General features: G+C 35.3%; 1 protein-coding gene across 5 annotated transcripts in view; it reads right to left on the bottom strand.

The window, feature by feature from the left end:
* Positions 1–211: 211 nt before the first annotated feature.
* The window catches only part of CEP162 (centrosomal protein 162), a 99,854-nt gene continuing 83,185 nt past the window's right edge, over positions 212–16,880 (bottom strand). For all 5 annotated transcript variants that reach the window (XM_027604135.1, XM_027604139.1, XM_027604138.1 and 2 more), the window contains 2 exons: positions 14,242–14,376; positions 212–1,735 (listed from right to left, as the gene is read on the bottom strand). In XM_027604135.1, coding sequence (XP_027459936.1) covers positions 1,526–1,735; positions 14,242–14,376 — 345 coding nt within the window. In that variant the 3' untranslated portion in view covers positions 212–1,525. The remainder of the gene's footprint in view (positions 1,736–14,241; positions 14,377–16,880) is intronic.

The following is a 16,880-nucleotide window of genomic DNA, read 5'->3' as shown; positions in this document are numbered from 1 at the left end:
GCTTATTCCAAAAGAGAAACCGAATCCTCATCAAAATAGGATGTACTTTTTTCTGATAGTAATATTTGATGTTTGTACTTCTTATGTTTCAGAATCAACCATGTTTGTGCTTGGAATGAATGGCTAATGGATAGAGTCAAAAGGGAGGGAGGGGTGTAGCTATAAATTAATGGGTTTGCAGATAAAAAATATACAAAAGTACACTCAATAACCAAAATAGTTTATGTTGTAACTTAAAATTCTTTCACATAAAAAATAGCTACCTTTAATTAATGCTTGTTCTGCCCTCTTAAAGGACATAAAAAATGTTGAACAGTGACATTAATTGAATTACTTAATTTCCACATTTCACATTTGCTACCCATAATTTCACCAAGATCTATTTCACCTGTCTTTTACAAAATATTTCACTATATTATTATTTCAGAATTGCACTTAGTGGCATATGGTCATTGAGCACTTGGAATGTGGCTAGTCCAAATTGAGTTGTGCTGTAAATGTGAAACACACCAGATTTTGGAGACTAAGTATGGAAAAAAATGTAAAAACTCATTTTATACTGCTATTTTGGATATATCAGATAATATAAATTAACCAAATTAATTTCATTTCCTTCTTATCTTTTTAAATGCGGCTGTAATAGGAAACTGAAAATTACATGTGCCTCATATTATACTCCTATAGGACAGCACAGGGCTGGAACACTTGAAAACAAGGTGGCTCCAGCTTGAATTTACCAGTATTTTATATACGATCTGCTTTTGGAAACAGGCATTGTGAAAAAGAACAACTGGCTACTTTTATGCATGCTTTTAATTTTTTCTAATGAACATACATTACTTTTTAAATAAAGATGTTATATTCTGTTTGTAATCTAAGACTTTCAAAAAAGGACTAGTATTTAAGACCTGGAGCATAAAAGATGAAAACAATGAAGAAATCGCATTCCCCTATTACATGTGAACTTCTGTCAGGTGCAAACATGAGGCAGCCAGAGGTAGAAGTGGAAATCTGGGAGAATGCAGAGCGTTCACTGTTTGCTGTACAAAGTTACCATTCTTGTCAATTATTGTGGAAGCTCTACTCTGGGGACTGTCGCTGCGACTGTCCAAACCACTGTGCTCACGTTCTTCTCCATGTTTCCATGAGAAAGAGCTGTTTTTCTGGCACCAAGGATTCAGAATACACACTTCGTCAAAAAATGGTAGAGCGTGAGCAATTTTTTTCTTTCCACATCTAGACTAGAAGACCTTTTCCAACTAAGCTCACTCGTTCTAATCATCTGACACAAAGGGACGTGTCCATAAATTAACATGTGACTGCTTAATGATTTCCAGTAAAATACAGCATAATATTTTTCCTTACTGGTTTAGGGCAATTTATTTTGAAATGTTGCTTTTGTATTGTTTGCTTCCTGGCCACACACCGGAACACTTGTTTTCAAAAGCCTTCTTCTGACAGTGGCACAATCCCGTTCACCCTCCATCTTCAGGGCTTTCCATGAGGTCCTGGGAAATCCCAGTTTCTAGTAATACTCTGGCGCATTCACTTCATCTGCAAAAGCCACCGGCACAACCACCCCCTGTCGGTGCAGCTCTCGAAGAACATCTAATATGGAGTCTAATTCTGTGCGGAACTTGTCCAACTCACGATTCTTCAACTGTGCGAGTCTTTTCCATTTCTCAACTTCTTTGTTTTGCTCAGTTTCTACTACTTGGTGTGTTTGCTGTATTATCTGAGGAAAAAAAAATTCACATTACCATTACAGTTCACAGTGGGGGTGAAGACTTAACAATCTCAAAGAACTCAAGTGGGACAATGCTGACTGTAGAAGGGAGGGAGCAGGAGGGGGAGCCTTACCTAATGGGATCCATTGTGTCAATCAACAGGCTGGTGGGTGAAGCGGGTAAGAAGTGGGAACTCTAAATCTGATAGGGAGTTAGGAAGCTTTAGTCTTTTTTTTTTTTTTCTTACTCAAAACTTAAAAAAAAAAAGTAGCATTTAAAGCATCAGAAATTTCTAATACCTTAGTATGAATCCAACCCCCGCCCTGCCACCTCCCGCAAAAATGTTGTTCCTCTTAAGAATAGCACTTGAGGTGCAATCAAAACAGTTCTAATATACAACACATGTCATTTACACACATTATAACAATAGAAATGTAAAAGAATAGGCATTTTACATATGTTAACTCATTTAATCCTGCCAACACACGAGGTGAATTCTATATATTTATCCCCATTTACCAGGTAGTTTCTGGAAATGGGGGCACAGATTAAGCAAAAAATAATTTGCCCAAGATTCACACACAACTGGTTAGAGGCAGAGTCAAGGTTTATACCCCAGCAGTCTGGCCTCAGAGTCCCTGCTCTTAACTACCACCCTAGACCGTCTTGCTCATGTGGATTAATTTTTTCAACTCTGAACTGAGGGTACCCTGTCCAGTAACTTATAATATACTTCTTATAATTTCAAAATGTCTTACCATAAGGGAATCATTAGTCACAAGTATTACAAACCACAAAAAGCTGGACATATAAACAACTAGCTAGGGCAACAAAAGCAATAATGTTTCTAACTATTAAATATGTTGGACCTCTGCAATATAATTTTTATAATTCTGTCTGGCTATAGAATAACTTCATAACTCTAAAAAGCACTGGAAAAATACTGTGTAAATACTTGAGTTAAGGGAAACACAAAATGCTGTATGAACTTTCAATTCTAAGCTTTAAGCATACTTGGAAAATTTTGGATGTCTATTGAAATTGGGCATTTAACCAATTTTTTCCAGATATATTGATATAATTGACATATAACACAGCGTAAGTTTAAGGTACACAATGCATACATTGTGAAATGATTAATACAATAAAGTTAACATCCATCACTTCACAGTTTTAAAATTTTTTCCTTATGATGAAAACTTAAGATTTACTTTCTTAGTAACTTTCAAATATACAATAGACAGATAGACCAATGGAACAATTTAGAGCCCAGAAATAAACCCATGCCTTTATTATGTTAAGGTCTTCCCTCCCTCCCTCCCTCCTTCCTTCCTTCTCTCTTTCTTTTTTAAAGATTTTATTATTTGAGAGAATGAGATAGAGCATGAGAGGGGGGAGGGTCAGAGGGAGAAGCAGACTCCTTGCTGAGCAGGGAGCCTGATGCGGGACTCGATCCCAGGACTCCAGAAACATGACCCAAGCCAAAGGCAGTCGCTTAACCAACTGAGCCACCCAGGTGCCCTTTCTCTCTCTTTAAGATTTTATTTATTTATTTGACAGAGACACAGGGAGGAAGGGAACACAAGCAGGGGGAATGGGAGAGGGAAAAGCAGGCTTCCCGTGGAACAGGGAGCCCAATGTGGTGCTTGATCCCAGAACCCTGGGATCGTGACCAGAGCCAAAGGCAGACACTTAACAATTGAGCCACCCAGGCGCCCCAAGATATTCCTTCTTTCCCTAATTTGTTGAGTTTTTTTTTTTAAATCATGAATAGATACTGAATTTTGTCAAAGGCTCTTTCTACATCTATTTAGATGATCATAGGATTTGTATTTTTCATTCAATTAATGTGATGCACCACATTTATTGACTTGCATATGTTGAACCATCCTTACATCCCAGGGATGACTCCCACTAGATCATAGTGTATAGTCCTTTTAATGTGCTGTGGAATTTGGTTAAATATTTTTTTGAAAATTTTTGTTGGCCTATAGTTTTTCTTTTCTTGTAGTGTCCTTATCTGGCTTTCTTATCAGGTTAATGCCAGCTTTGTGAAAATGAGCTTGGGAGTGTTCCTTCCTTTTCTAGTTTTTGGAAGAGTTTTTTTTAAAGACTTTATTTATTTGAGAGGGAGGGAGGGGGGGAGAGAGAGAGAGAGAGAGAGAGAGAGAGAGAGAGAGAGAGAGAGAGAGACTGCACAAGCAGGGGGTAGAGGGAGAAACAGGCTCCCCGCTGAGCTGGGAGCCCAACATAGGGTTCGATCCCAGGACCCTGGGACCATGACCTGAGCTGAAGGCAGATGCTTAACCAACTGAGCCACCCAGTCGCCCCACTACTTTTTATGAGTTTGAGAAGGATTGGCATTCTTTAAAAGTGTGGTAGAGGGATGCCTGGGTGGCTCAGTCGGTTGGGCGTCTGCCTTCGGCTCAGGTCATGATCTCAGGATCCTGAAATCAAGTCCTGCATCGGGCTCCTTGCTCAGTGGTGAGCCTGTTTCTCCCTCTGCCCCTCCCCCTGCCTGTGCCCTCCCTGACAAATAAATAAATAAAACCTAAAGAAAAAAAAAAGTGTGGTAGAGTCACCTGGCCCTGGGCTTCTCTTTGTTGGGATATTTTTGATTATGGATTCTGTCATATTAGTAAAATGGTCTATTCCTATTTTCTATTTCTTAATGATTCAGTCTTGGTAGGCTGTATGTTTTTAGCAATTTACTGATTTCTCCTAGGCTGTCCAGTTTGTTGGCATATAGTTGTACATAGTAGTCTCCTATGATCCTTTGCATTTCTCTGGTATCAGTTGTAATGTCTCCTCTCCCATTTATAATCTTAAGTCCTTATTTCTCGGTTAGGCTAAAGGTTTGTCAATTTTTTCAAAGAATCAACTGCTAGAGTTTTGTTAATCTTTTCTATTATCTTCCTAAACTCCATTTCATTTATTTTTGTTCTAATCTTTCTTTCCTTCTGCTAACTTTAGGCTTATTTTGTTCTTTTTCCAGTTCCTTGTGCTGGTAAGTTAGGTTGTTTATTTGAGATCTTTCTCTTGATTTAGGCATTTATAATCTTCCTTCTTAGAACTGCTTTTGCTGCTACCCATAAATCTTGGTATGTTGTGTTTCCAATTGGCTCAAGATACTTTTTTTTTTTAAGATCCTTTTTAATTTCATTTTTAATTTATTTGATCCATTTGTTATTTAAGGGTATGTTGTTGAATTTCTATGTATTTGTGAATTCTCCAGTTTTTTCCCTAGCAATTTCTAGTTTCCTATCATCGTGGTCAGAAAACATACTTGCTATGATTTCAATCTTAAATTTGCTAAGACTTATCTTGTGTCCTACTATATTATGTATCCTAGAAAATTTTGTGTGCCTGAGAAGAATGTATATTTTGCTGTTGTCGGAGGGACTGTACTGTGTATGTCTGTTCTATTAGGTCCATTGTGTCTATAGCATTATTTAAATCCCATGGTTTCCTTATTGATTGTTTGGACGTTCTATCCATTGATAAGAGTGACATATTAAAGTCCCCTACTATCATTGTATTGCTGTTTACTTCTTTTAGTTATTGTTAGTGTTTGTTTTATATATTTAGGTGCTCTGATGTTGGGTGCATAAATATTTAGAACTGATATATCTTGATGGACTGACCCTTTTATCATTATATAGTTACCTCTGTCTCTTTTGGAGATTTTTAGCTTATAATCTATTTTGTCTGATGTAACTACAGCTACTCCTGATTTCTATTTGTTACCATTTGATTGAAATACCTTTTTCTGTCCCATCACTCAGTCTATGCTGTTTTTAAAGCTAAAGTCTTCTTTTAGGTGGCATACTATTTGGACTCTATTTCATCCATTTGGCAATTTCTGTGGTTTGACTGGAGCATTTAATCCATTTACATTTAAAGGAACTGCTGATAGATAATGAATTAATATTGCCATTTTGTTCCCTTCTGTTTTGTAGATCCTATGTTCCTTGCTTCTTATATCTTGCAGTCATCTTTTGTGATGTGATGACTTTTTGTAGTGGTATGCTTTGAGTCTTTTATCATAATCTTTTCTGTAATTAGTACAGATTTTTCCTTTGTGGTTACCATGAAGCTTACATAAAATGTAATATATTTATAACAACCTAATTTAATTTTGATAGCATACCTACACTTTACATTTTCATTCCATGCCCCCCAAACTTTAGGTTACTGAAGTTAAAATTAATTTTTAATACTTTGTATCCAATAACAAATTAGTGTAGTTAGTTATTTTTAATATGTTTTTTACCTAGAGTAAAAACTGTTATAAACTAGAGTTGTAAATGAATTAGGAAGCACCATTACAATATTAGTGAATCTTACTTTGACAACTTATTTACCACTGAGTTTTTACACCTAACATTTGTATGTTTTTATGACGTTAACTGGTTTCATTTTATTTCCACCTGACAAATTACATTTAGCATTTATTTTAGTGGTAATGAACTTAGCTTTTTATGTTTCTTGTATTGTGTATGACATAATGATTGATGTTTGCATAGCCTGTGAAAAGATTACATAATAGTAGTTAATATCCATTGTCATACATAGTTACAAAATGTGTTTTTCTAGTAAGGAAAACTTTCGAGATTTACTCTTTAACAGCTTTCAAATATACAATTTATATTTCCTTATAACTTACTTACAGTAAGTCAGTCACCATCCTTATAACTTACTTACTTTACAACTTTACAAGTTTTTACCTTTGTCTCCCTACATGCATTTTGCCTGCCTCCCATACCTTGCCTCTGAAAACCACCTATCCTCTATGAGTATAGCATTTAAGAATTTTTTAAATTAACTTTTTAAAAATTTCTGATAGCTTTTTATTAGTGTATAGGAATGCAACAGATTTCTGTATATTGGTTTTGTATTCTGCAACTTTACCGAATTCGTTTTTTTGTTTTGTTTTGTTTTATGTTATGTTAGTCACCATACAGTACATCATTAGTTTTTGATGTAGGGTTCCATGATTCATTGTTTGTGTTAACACCCAGTGCTCCATGCAGAACGTGCCCTCCTTAATACCCATCACCGGGCTAACCCATCCCCCCACCGCCCTCCCCTCTAAAACCCTCACTTTGTTTCCCGGAGTCCATTGTCTCTCATGTTTTTTGGTAAAGTCTTTAGGATTTCTTATATATCATGTCATTTGCAAAGAGTGACAGTTTTACTTCTTTTCCAATTTGGGGACATTTCATTTCTTGAATAATTGCTCGGATTAAGATTTCCAATACTTTTTTGAATAAAAGTGGTGAGAGTGGGCCTCCTTGTCTTGTTTGTGATCTTAAAGGAAAAGCTTTCAGCTTTTCACCATTGAGTATGATGATAGCTGTGGGCTTCTAATATGTGGATTTTATTATGTCTAGGTACATTCCCTCTATACCCCATTTGTTGAGTTTCTATCAGGAAAAGATGTTGAATTTTGCCAAATGCTTGCTCTGCATCTATTGAGATCATTTTATGACTTTTACTCTTCATTTTGTTAAGGAGGTGTATCACACTGATTTGTGGATGGGGAACCATCTTTGCATCTCTGGAATAAATCCAACTTGATGGTGTATGATCTTCCTATAACATATTGCTGAATTTGACTTGATAATATTTTGTTCATGAGTTTTGCATCTATGTTCATGAGGGACACTGACCAGTGTTTTCTTGCATGGTTTTGGTATCAGGGTACTGCTGGCCCTGCAAAATAAATTTGAAGAGTTTCCTCCTCTTTTATTGTTTGCAAATGTTCAAAATGGATTGGTACTGATTCTTCTTATATGTTTTTAGAATTCACCAGAAAAGCCGTCTGGTTTGGACTTTGTTGGGATGTTTTTGATTACTAATTCAATCTCCTTACTAGTAATCAGTCCTTTTAGATTTTCTATTTCTTCATGATGTCTTTTTGGTAAGTTTTATGTTCCTAGGAATTTATCCATTTCTTCTAAGTTGTCCAATTTGTTGGTGTACAATTACTCATACCAGTCTCTTATGATCCTTTATATTTCTGTGGTATCAGTTGTAATGTCTCTTTCATTTTGATTTCATTTATTTTAGTTTTCTCTTTCCTTGGTTAGTCTAGCTAAAGGCTTGTTAATTTTATCTTTACAAAGAACCAACTCTTAGTCTCTTTGATCTTTTTAGTCTTTATTTATTTCTGCTCTGATCTTTGTTATTTCCTTCCTTTTGCCAACTTTGGGCTTCACTTATTCTCTTTCTAATTCCCTGAGGTGTAAAGTTGTCTATTTGAAATCTTGTTTCTTGACATAGGCACTTAATACTATCAACTTCTCTCTTAGGGGATGCAGCAAAAAATAGTTCTAAGTTCTGGTATATTGTATATCCATCTTCAACTGTCTCAAAATATTTTTAAATTTCTGTTGATTTGTTCTTTGACCTACTGGTTGCTTAAGAGCCTTTGGTTTCATTACACACACTTGTGAATTTTCCTTTTTTTTTTTTCTTGTAATTGGTTTCTAATTTTATATCATCGTATTTGGGGAAATTGGCCTGTTATTTCAGTCTTCAATTTATTAAGACTTGTTTTGTGGCCAATATATGACCAATCCTGGAAGATGTTCCATGTGTGCTTAAAAACGTGTATTGTTAACTTTTGGATGGAATGTTCTGTATATGTTAATTCCATCGTACCTAATGTGTTATTTCAGCCAATGTTTCCTTAAGGTTTTGTGTCTGGATGATCTATTGATGAAAGTGGGGTATTAAAGTTCCCGACTTCTGATGAGCACTGGGTGCTGTATATAAGTGTTGAATCACTAAACTGCACACCTGAACTAACACTACACTGTATGTTAACTGGAATTTAAAAACTAAAAAAATAAATCCCTACTATTATTGTATTGCTATTTCTTCCTTTAGGTTCATCAAAATTTGCTTTATGTATTTTGTATGTCACATTGTATGTTTTTTGGGTCACTCCTTTATCACTATGTAATGACCTTTGTTTCTTATTACTGTTTTATAGTCAGTTTTGTCTGATATAGTTAGCCAAGCTTTCTATTGGTTACCATTTGTATGAAATACCTTTTACCATTCCTTCACTTTCAGTCTATTTCCTTACATCTGAAGAGAGTCTTCAGTAGGCAGCATATAGATGGGCCCCCCTTTTTTCTTAAATCCATTCTGCTATTCTGTCTTTTCATAGGAGAATTTGGTCCATTTACATTTAAAGTAATTATTGATGGGTATATATTTCCATTCTGTTAATTATTTTCTGGGTGTTTTGTAGTTCTTCTATTCCTTTCTTCTCTTGTGCTCTTCCTTTGTGATGTGATGTTTTCTTAGTGGTAGGCTTAGGCTGATCTATTTATTTTTTATTATTTTTTTAACTTCATAGTTGACATACAATATTCAGGCATACAACTAGTGATTTAACATTTATTTACATTATAAAAAGCTCACCATCTGTCACCATACAAAGACATTACAGTATTATTGGCTATATTCCCTTTGCTGTACTTTAAAATCTATGACTTAGTTATTTTATAACTGGAAGTTTGTATCTCTTAATCCCCTTTACCTATTTCACCTGTTATCCCATCCCTCTCTCCTCTGACAATCAGCAGTATGCTCTCTGTATTTGAGTCTGTTTTGTTTTTAGATTCCCCATGTGAATGAAATCATACAATATGTCTTTCTCCGACTTATTTCACTCAGAATAATATGTTGTAGCAAATGGCAAGATTCCACTCTTCTTTATTGCTGAGTAATATTGCACTGTTGTGTGTGTGTGTGTAAACACACAAATACACGTGCATATGTAGCACATCTTTACTGACACATGTATTGATGGATCCCTAGGTTGTTTCCATATCTCAGCTATTGTAAATAATGATGCAAGAAATATAGGGGTGCATATATATTTTTGAATGTATTTTCATTTTATTCAGGTAAATACCAGAAGTGACACTATTGGACCATATGGTATTTCTATTTTTCTTAAAGTTTTATTAATTTGAAAGAGAGAGTGAAAGAGCAAGAGAGTGCACCAGTGGGGAGGAGGGGCAGAGGAAGAGGCAGACACCCCACTGAGCAGGGAGCCCAACCCTGGGGTCACAACCTGAGTTGAGGCAGATGCTTAACTGACTGAGCCACCCAGATGCCCTGGTATTTCTTTTTTTTTTTTTTTTTTGAGGAACCTCCATATGGTTTTCCATAGTGGAAGGAACAACTTACATTCCCACTAACAGCACATGAGGATTGCCTTTTCTCTACATCTTCACCAACACCTGCTGTTTCTTGTATTTTTTTATACTATCCATTCTAACAGGTGTGAGGAGATATCTCATTGTGGTTTTGATTTGCATTTCCCTGATGATTAGTGATGTTGGGCATCTTTTCATGTGTCTGTTGGTCATCTGTATGTCTTTGTAAAAATATTCAGGTCCACTACCCATTTTTAAATTAGATTTTTGTTGGCACTGAGTTATGAGTTCTTTATATGTTGTGGATATTAACTCTTATTGGATATAAGATTTGCAAATACCTTCTCACATTCAGAAGGTTTCCTTTTCCTTCTGTTGGTTTCCTTTGCTGTGCAAAAGCTTTTTAGTTTGATGTAGTCCAATTATTTATTTTTGCTTTTGTTCTCTTTGTCTGAGGAGACATATGCAAAAAAAATTGCCAAGACTGATTCGAAGAGTTTACTATTTTTGTAGTTTTATGGTTTCAGGTCTTACATTTAGGTCTTTAGTCCACTTTGAGTTTTTTTTTTTTTATTTTGTACTATTGATATTTTGATAGGGATTGCACTGAATCTGCAGACTGCTTTGGGTACTATATCTGAACAATATTCTTCCAATCCATGAGTATGGTATATCTTTCCATTTATTATGTCATCTTCAATTTCTTTCATCTAGGTCTTAGAATTATCAGAGTACAGGTCTTTTAACTCCTACATTAAATTTACTCCTACATACTCTTTTTGATGCAGTTATAAAGTGACTGTCTTAATTTCTTTTTGCTAGTTTTTAGTATATAGAAATGCAACAGATGTCTCTATCCTGCAACTTTACTGAATTCATTTATTCTGATTTTTGGTGGAGTCTGTAGGGTTTTCAATATACAGTATCGTGCTATTTATAAAGAGTAACAGTTGTACTTCATCCTTATTAATTTGTATGCTTTTTCTTTCTAATTACTGTGGCTGTGAATTCCAGTACTATCTTGAGTAAAAGCAGTGAGAGTGGACATCTTTGTGCCTGATCGTGAAAAAGCTTTCAGTTTTTCTCCATAGAGCAGCATCACGTTAGTTGTGGGTTAGTCATATATAGCCTTTATTATGTTATGTTCCCTCTATAGCCAGTATGTTGAGAATTTTTATCATGAATGTATGCTGAACTTTGTTAAATGTTTTGCATCTGCTGAGATCATCATATGATTTTTATCTTTTGTTAATGTGGTATATCATGTTGATTTGAAGATACTCAACCATCCTTGCATCTCTGGAATAAATCCCCCATATTGTAGTGAATGATCTTTTTAATGTACTTTTGAATTCAGTTTGCTAATAGTTTGTTAAGGATTTTTGCATCTATGTCCATTAGGGATAGAGTCTGTAATTTCTTCTTTTTTGTACTGTCTTTGTCTGTTGTTGGTATTAGGGTAATAGTGGCTTTGTAGAATGACTTTGAAAGCATTCCCTCCTCTTCAGTTTTTTTTTTTTTTTGGATAGTTTGAAGAGGATGGTATTAATTCTTCTTTACAGGTGTAAAGATTTCTTCCAACATTTAAAGCTATCTGGTCCTAGACTTTTCTTTGTTGGGAGTTTTTTGATTACCAATTCAATTTTGTGACTAGTAATTAGTCTGTTCAGATTTTCTAGTTCTTCCTGATTCAGTCTTGGGAGACTGTGTATTTATAGACATCCATTTCTTCTAGGCTGTTCAATTTGTTGGCATATAACTTTTCATAGGAGTCTTTTATAAACCTTTGTATTTTTGTGGTATCGGTTGTTAATTTCCTCCTCTTTCATTTTTGATTGTACTTATTGAAGTCCTCTCTTATTTTCTCGATGAGTCTGGCTAAAGGCTTATCAATTTTGTTTATCATTCAAAGAACCAGCTCTTAGTTTCATTGATTCTTTCTATTTTTTGGTCTCTATTTCATTTATTTTTGTCTTGATCTTTATTTCCTTCCTTCTCCTATCTTTGAGCTTTGTTCTTCTTTTTAGTTCCTTTAGGTGTGATATTAGATTGTTTGAGATATTCGTTTTTGTTTTTTTTTTTTAAGATTTTATTTATTTCTTTGAGGGAGAGTGAGCACAAGTGGGTGGGGGGAGGGATAGAGGGAAAGGGAGAAGCAGACTCCCCACTGAGCAGGGAACACAATTCGGGGCTTGATCCCAGGACCCGGAAATCATGACCTGAGCCAAAGGCAGACACTTAACCAATTGAGCCACCCAGGTGCCGAGAGATATTTCTTGTTTCTTGAGGTAGGCCTTTATAGCTATAAAAATTTTCCCTCATAGAACTGCTTTTGTTGTGTCCAGAAGATTTTGGAATGTTGTGTTTCCATTTTTATTTGTCTCAAGGCATTTTAAAATTTCCTCTATGATTTCTTCATTGACCTATTGATTATTTAGTAGCACCTTGGTTAGCCTCCATGTATTTGTATTCTATTTTTTTTTTTGTAATTGATTTGTAGTTTCATAACATTGTGGTTGGAAAAGATGCTTGCTTTGATTTTAATCTTACTAACATTCTGAAACTTATTTTGTGGTTTAATGTGATCTATCCTAAAGCTCATTCCATGTGCATTTGAAAATGTATATGCTGCTATTATATACAGCATATTACATCCAATATCCATTAAGTATATCTGGTCTAATGTGTTGTTCAAAGGCACTGGTTTTCTAATTGATTTTCTGTCCAGATGATCTATCCATTAATGTAAGAGAGGGTGTTAAAATCCCCTACTACTATGATATTACTGTCACTTTCTCCTTTTATGTATGTTAATATTTGATTTATATGTTTAGGTGCTCCTATGTTGGTTGCATAAATATTTACCATCGTTATATCCTCTTGTTAGATTGATCCCTTAATCATTATGTAATGCCCTTGTCTCATGACTGTGTGTTGCTACCTTTTTGATTTCCATTTGCAATGGGATATCTCTTTCCATCTCTATGTTCAATCTATATGTCTTTGGGTCTGAAGTCAATCTCTTGTAGGTAGCATACAGAGGTGTTTTGTTTTTTTTTTCTTTTTATCCATTCAGTCACCCTATGTAAGAATGAGAAATCAATCACACTAATCTCTTTGTCATCCATTTTACATTTTGTAGTTCCTATAATGATAAAGGCTAAAATTCTGACATGATTAAACAGCTAGGGTTTCTGTGGGACTCAGGTCAACCATAAACCTTTGCATTTCTGTGGTATTTTTTGTTTTCAAAGAATATATACATTTACGCTGTTATAGACTGAATCTTTTCTGTGTCCCCACAACCCCCCCTTTCATACGTAGAAGCCCTGACCCACAGTATGGCTGTATTTGGGGTAAGGTTAAATGAGGTCATAAGGGTGGGGTCCTGATCAGACTGGATTAGTGTCCTTATAAGAAAAGACATCAGAGAGCTCTTTCGCTCTTCGCCCTCCCTCACCCCCAGGCACACATGCTGGGGAAAGGCCTCTGCAAGCCAGGAACAGAATGCTCACCAGAATGAATCAGCTGGTAATTTAATCTTAGACTTCTAGCCTCCAGAACTATGAGAAAATTAATTTGTTTTTCAAGCAACTCAGTTTGGCAGCTCAAGCAGACCAGTATACTGTTCAAGCAAAGCTAAATATCAGCAGAAAGGTTAATGCCTAAAAACATCATGCCCTTACTCCTGCCATTTTTAATTTCTATTAATTTATCTGTTTGTAGTTAAGGAGAGTAATTGTGATATTACTAGTGCAGGGCATATATTTTAAATGATTTCTTTTTAATGTAATTCTACTTCTTACAAACATTTATGAAATGAATATGGAATATGGCTTCCAAAAACTCATTCCCAGGATAAAATGCCTAACATTTTAGGCAACCATCAATAATTAAGAACATGAGGGGCACCCGGGTGGCTCAGCTGGTTAAGCATCCAACTCAGTTTGGACTCAGGTCGTGATCTCAGGATCACGATCAAGCCATGCATCAGGTTCCACGCTCAGCTTGGAACCTGCTTGAGATTCTTTCCCTTCCTCCCACTCCCTCTCCCTCTGCTCCTTCCCCTGCTGTGTCCTCTCTAAAATAAACAAAATCTTAAAAAAAAAAAAAGATACAAGTTGTTTCTCTATTATTCCAGAGATAAGACCAATCTTTAAATTTCAAATACATAAAGTCTTATATGCTCTTAAAAGCTGTATTTTTATTCTTAATATCAAGACACAATGAAATACTTTAGGAAGTGTTGGCTAGGGATGGCCAACCTACAGCAAACTGGAGGTACTTAAAAGTGAAGAGCTATACAAATATGTAAATATAATTTACTACTTTACCTGTTGAAGTTCCTGCTCTCTTTGCTGATGTCGCATTTCCATCTGTTTAATTTTCTTTTCTAAGCTCATGAAATGTTTCATCTCTGGTGTATGGTTTTCTCTGGCTTCTCTTAGTTCTTCTAGGAGTTTTGTAATCTAAAATTGAGATACAAAATAAATGAAAAACTGGTAAGAAAAATAAATTTTTTACCAGGTAGTTTTAAGAATATTTACTACATTTCCTTTGTATAAAATTTCTCTAGAGAAGACTCTTCTTGTTAATAAGAAAAATATCTTGAGTTGTTAGAATTAAGAGTTTGCATTCCCTATGTTCAGGAAGAAAAGGCTCATCCTAGCTCTGAAATGACCTCATAATCCAAAGGTTCCCGATGACTGGACCACCTCCTCCCATGTACGCCAGGCTGATTACAGCATTCAAAATGAAGGTGGGCACTGTCTTTGGTATATTTAGCTGTGCTAACAAAGTATCAATGTATTTAACAAGGCTGATTACTTTTAGGGTTATATAATACATTTAAAGCACCCTACACAGTATAGTACCCAACACACAGAGTTCAACCTTTTTCTGAGGAAATACACTGAATTTCTTCTGTCCTGGCTGTTGTCTTAGGTCCTGAGGATACAGACATGAAAGACATAGTCCATACTCATGGAGATTACAGTCTAGTGTGGTACCTCCCTTTTCATACTATGGTCAACAGAGAAAATGGTAATATTTTCATGGTACCCATTAGTAAAACAGAGGGGATCTGAGAGCTCTTTCTTTTGGGCTTGAAACAAATGTATTTTCTTTTTACCACATAATTTTAAATAATTTTCTAATTGTTAGTAGCAAAAGGCAAAATAATAAGTGAAAATGGCTAAAATGAACAAATTCCATCATGTTTCCCATGAAACAGTACCTAATAAAAACACTAACACTACAAGAAAACCCAAAAAACAACCCCTACCCCCCCACCGCCAAACCCCCTACAATTCCTAAGTAGTTTCTAAAATGTGAAAATACAAGCAAATTAAGTCAGGAGCAAATCTAAATCTAAATATTTAAATGTGGGACATCCCTGATGATATCATCCGTGACCAAAGAAATCTGCAGACTTTAATTCGGATGACTGCCACTATCATACACATAATGGTTAAATATCACTTCAACTTCAACACATAAACTTTTTAATGACTGAAATTTTGAGTTTGTAATGAGACAACATTTCCAGTCATCAGTATCTTACGATCCACAAGGAACCCATTCCTGTATACCAGCTGGAAGTTCTGGTCTAGTGAACGAAGTAGTCAAGTGAAGGAGAATTCTAATAAGTAAAAAATCTCCCAATAGGACCCGATGACTTCATAAGTGAATTTTTACCAAAAATTTGAAGAATTAATGCCAATCCTTGTCAAACTCTTCCAAAATACAGAAGAGGCAGGAACACTTCCAAATTCATTTAATAAGGCCAGCATTACCCTAATAACAAAGCCAGATAAAGGGACTATAGGGGTACCTGGCTGGCTCAGTCAGTAGAACATGTGATTCTTGACCTCAGGGTCGTGAGTTTGAGCCCCACATCGGGTGTAGAGATTACTTAAAAATATTTAAGAAAAAAAAATTTTTTTTAAAGACTCTATCAGACAACTATGGGCCACTATCTCTGATGAATATGAGTGGAAAATTTCTCAATAAAATACTAGCAATTTGAATTCAGCAGTACATTAACAAAATCCTTCACCATGATCTAGTGGAATTTATCTCTGGGATGCAAGATAGTTCAGCATATGAAAATCAGTGTAATAGATCACAAAGAATGAAGAAAAAAATCATATTACCATCTCAATAGATGCAGAAAAAGCATTTGATAAAATTTAACATCTGTTCATGATAAAAACTCTTAAATTAGGTATGGAAGGAATGTACTTCAGATGATGATAATATATCATAAGCCCACACTGAATTCCCGATTCAATGGTGAAAGCTTGAACGGTTTACTAAGACCACGAACAAGACAAGGGTGCTCACCCTCACCACTCCTATTCATTATAGTACTGGAAGCCCTAGCCGGAGCAATCAGGCGAGAAAAAGAAATAAAGGGCATCAGAATAGGAAAGAATTAAAACTGTCTCTATTTGCAAGTGACATGATTTTATATAGAGAAAATTATAGAAATTCCACCAGAAAAACTGTTAGATCTAATCAATGAATTCAGTAAAGTTGCAGGATACAAAATTAAAGATCCGTAGCGTTTTGTACACTAGTAATGAATTCTCTGAAAAAAATGATCCCATTTAAAAAGCATCATAAACAATAAAATTCTTACAAATGAACATAAATAAGAAGATGAAAGATTCCTATACCAAAATCTATAAGACACTGATAATGGGAATTGAAGTAGATACAAGATAAAAAGTATTCTTATAATCCATATTCCTGGATCCCATAATCCTTATGATCCAGAAATATGGATTGTAAGAATTAACACTGTTAAAACGTCCATGCTACCCAAGGCCATCAATAGATTTGATGCCATCCCTATCAAGATTCCCACAGCATTTTTTACAGTAATAGAGAAAACCCTAAAACATCTACGGACCACAAAAGACCCTGAACGTCAGTGCGGTGTTGAGAGGGAGAGAGCGGTGTATCATAC

Source organism: Zalophus californianus, chromosome 7, assembly GCF_009762305.2.
Source record: "Zalophus californianus isolate mZalCal1 chromosome 7, mZalCal1.pri.v2, whole genome shotgun sequence".
In the NCBI taxonomy this organism is placed as follows: domain Eukaryota; kingdom Metazoa; phylum Chordata; class Mammalia; order Carnivora; family Otariidae; genus Zalophus; species Zalophus californianus.
This window is presented reverse-complemented; position numbering and strand designations above follow the sequence as displayed.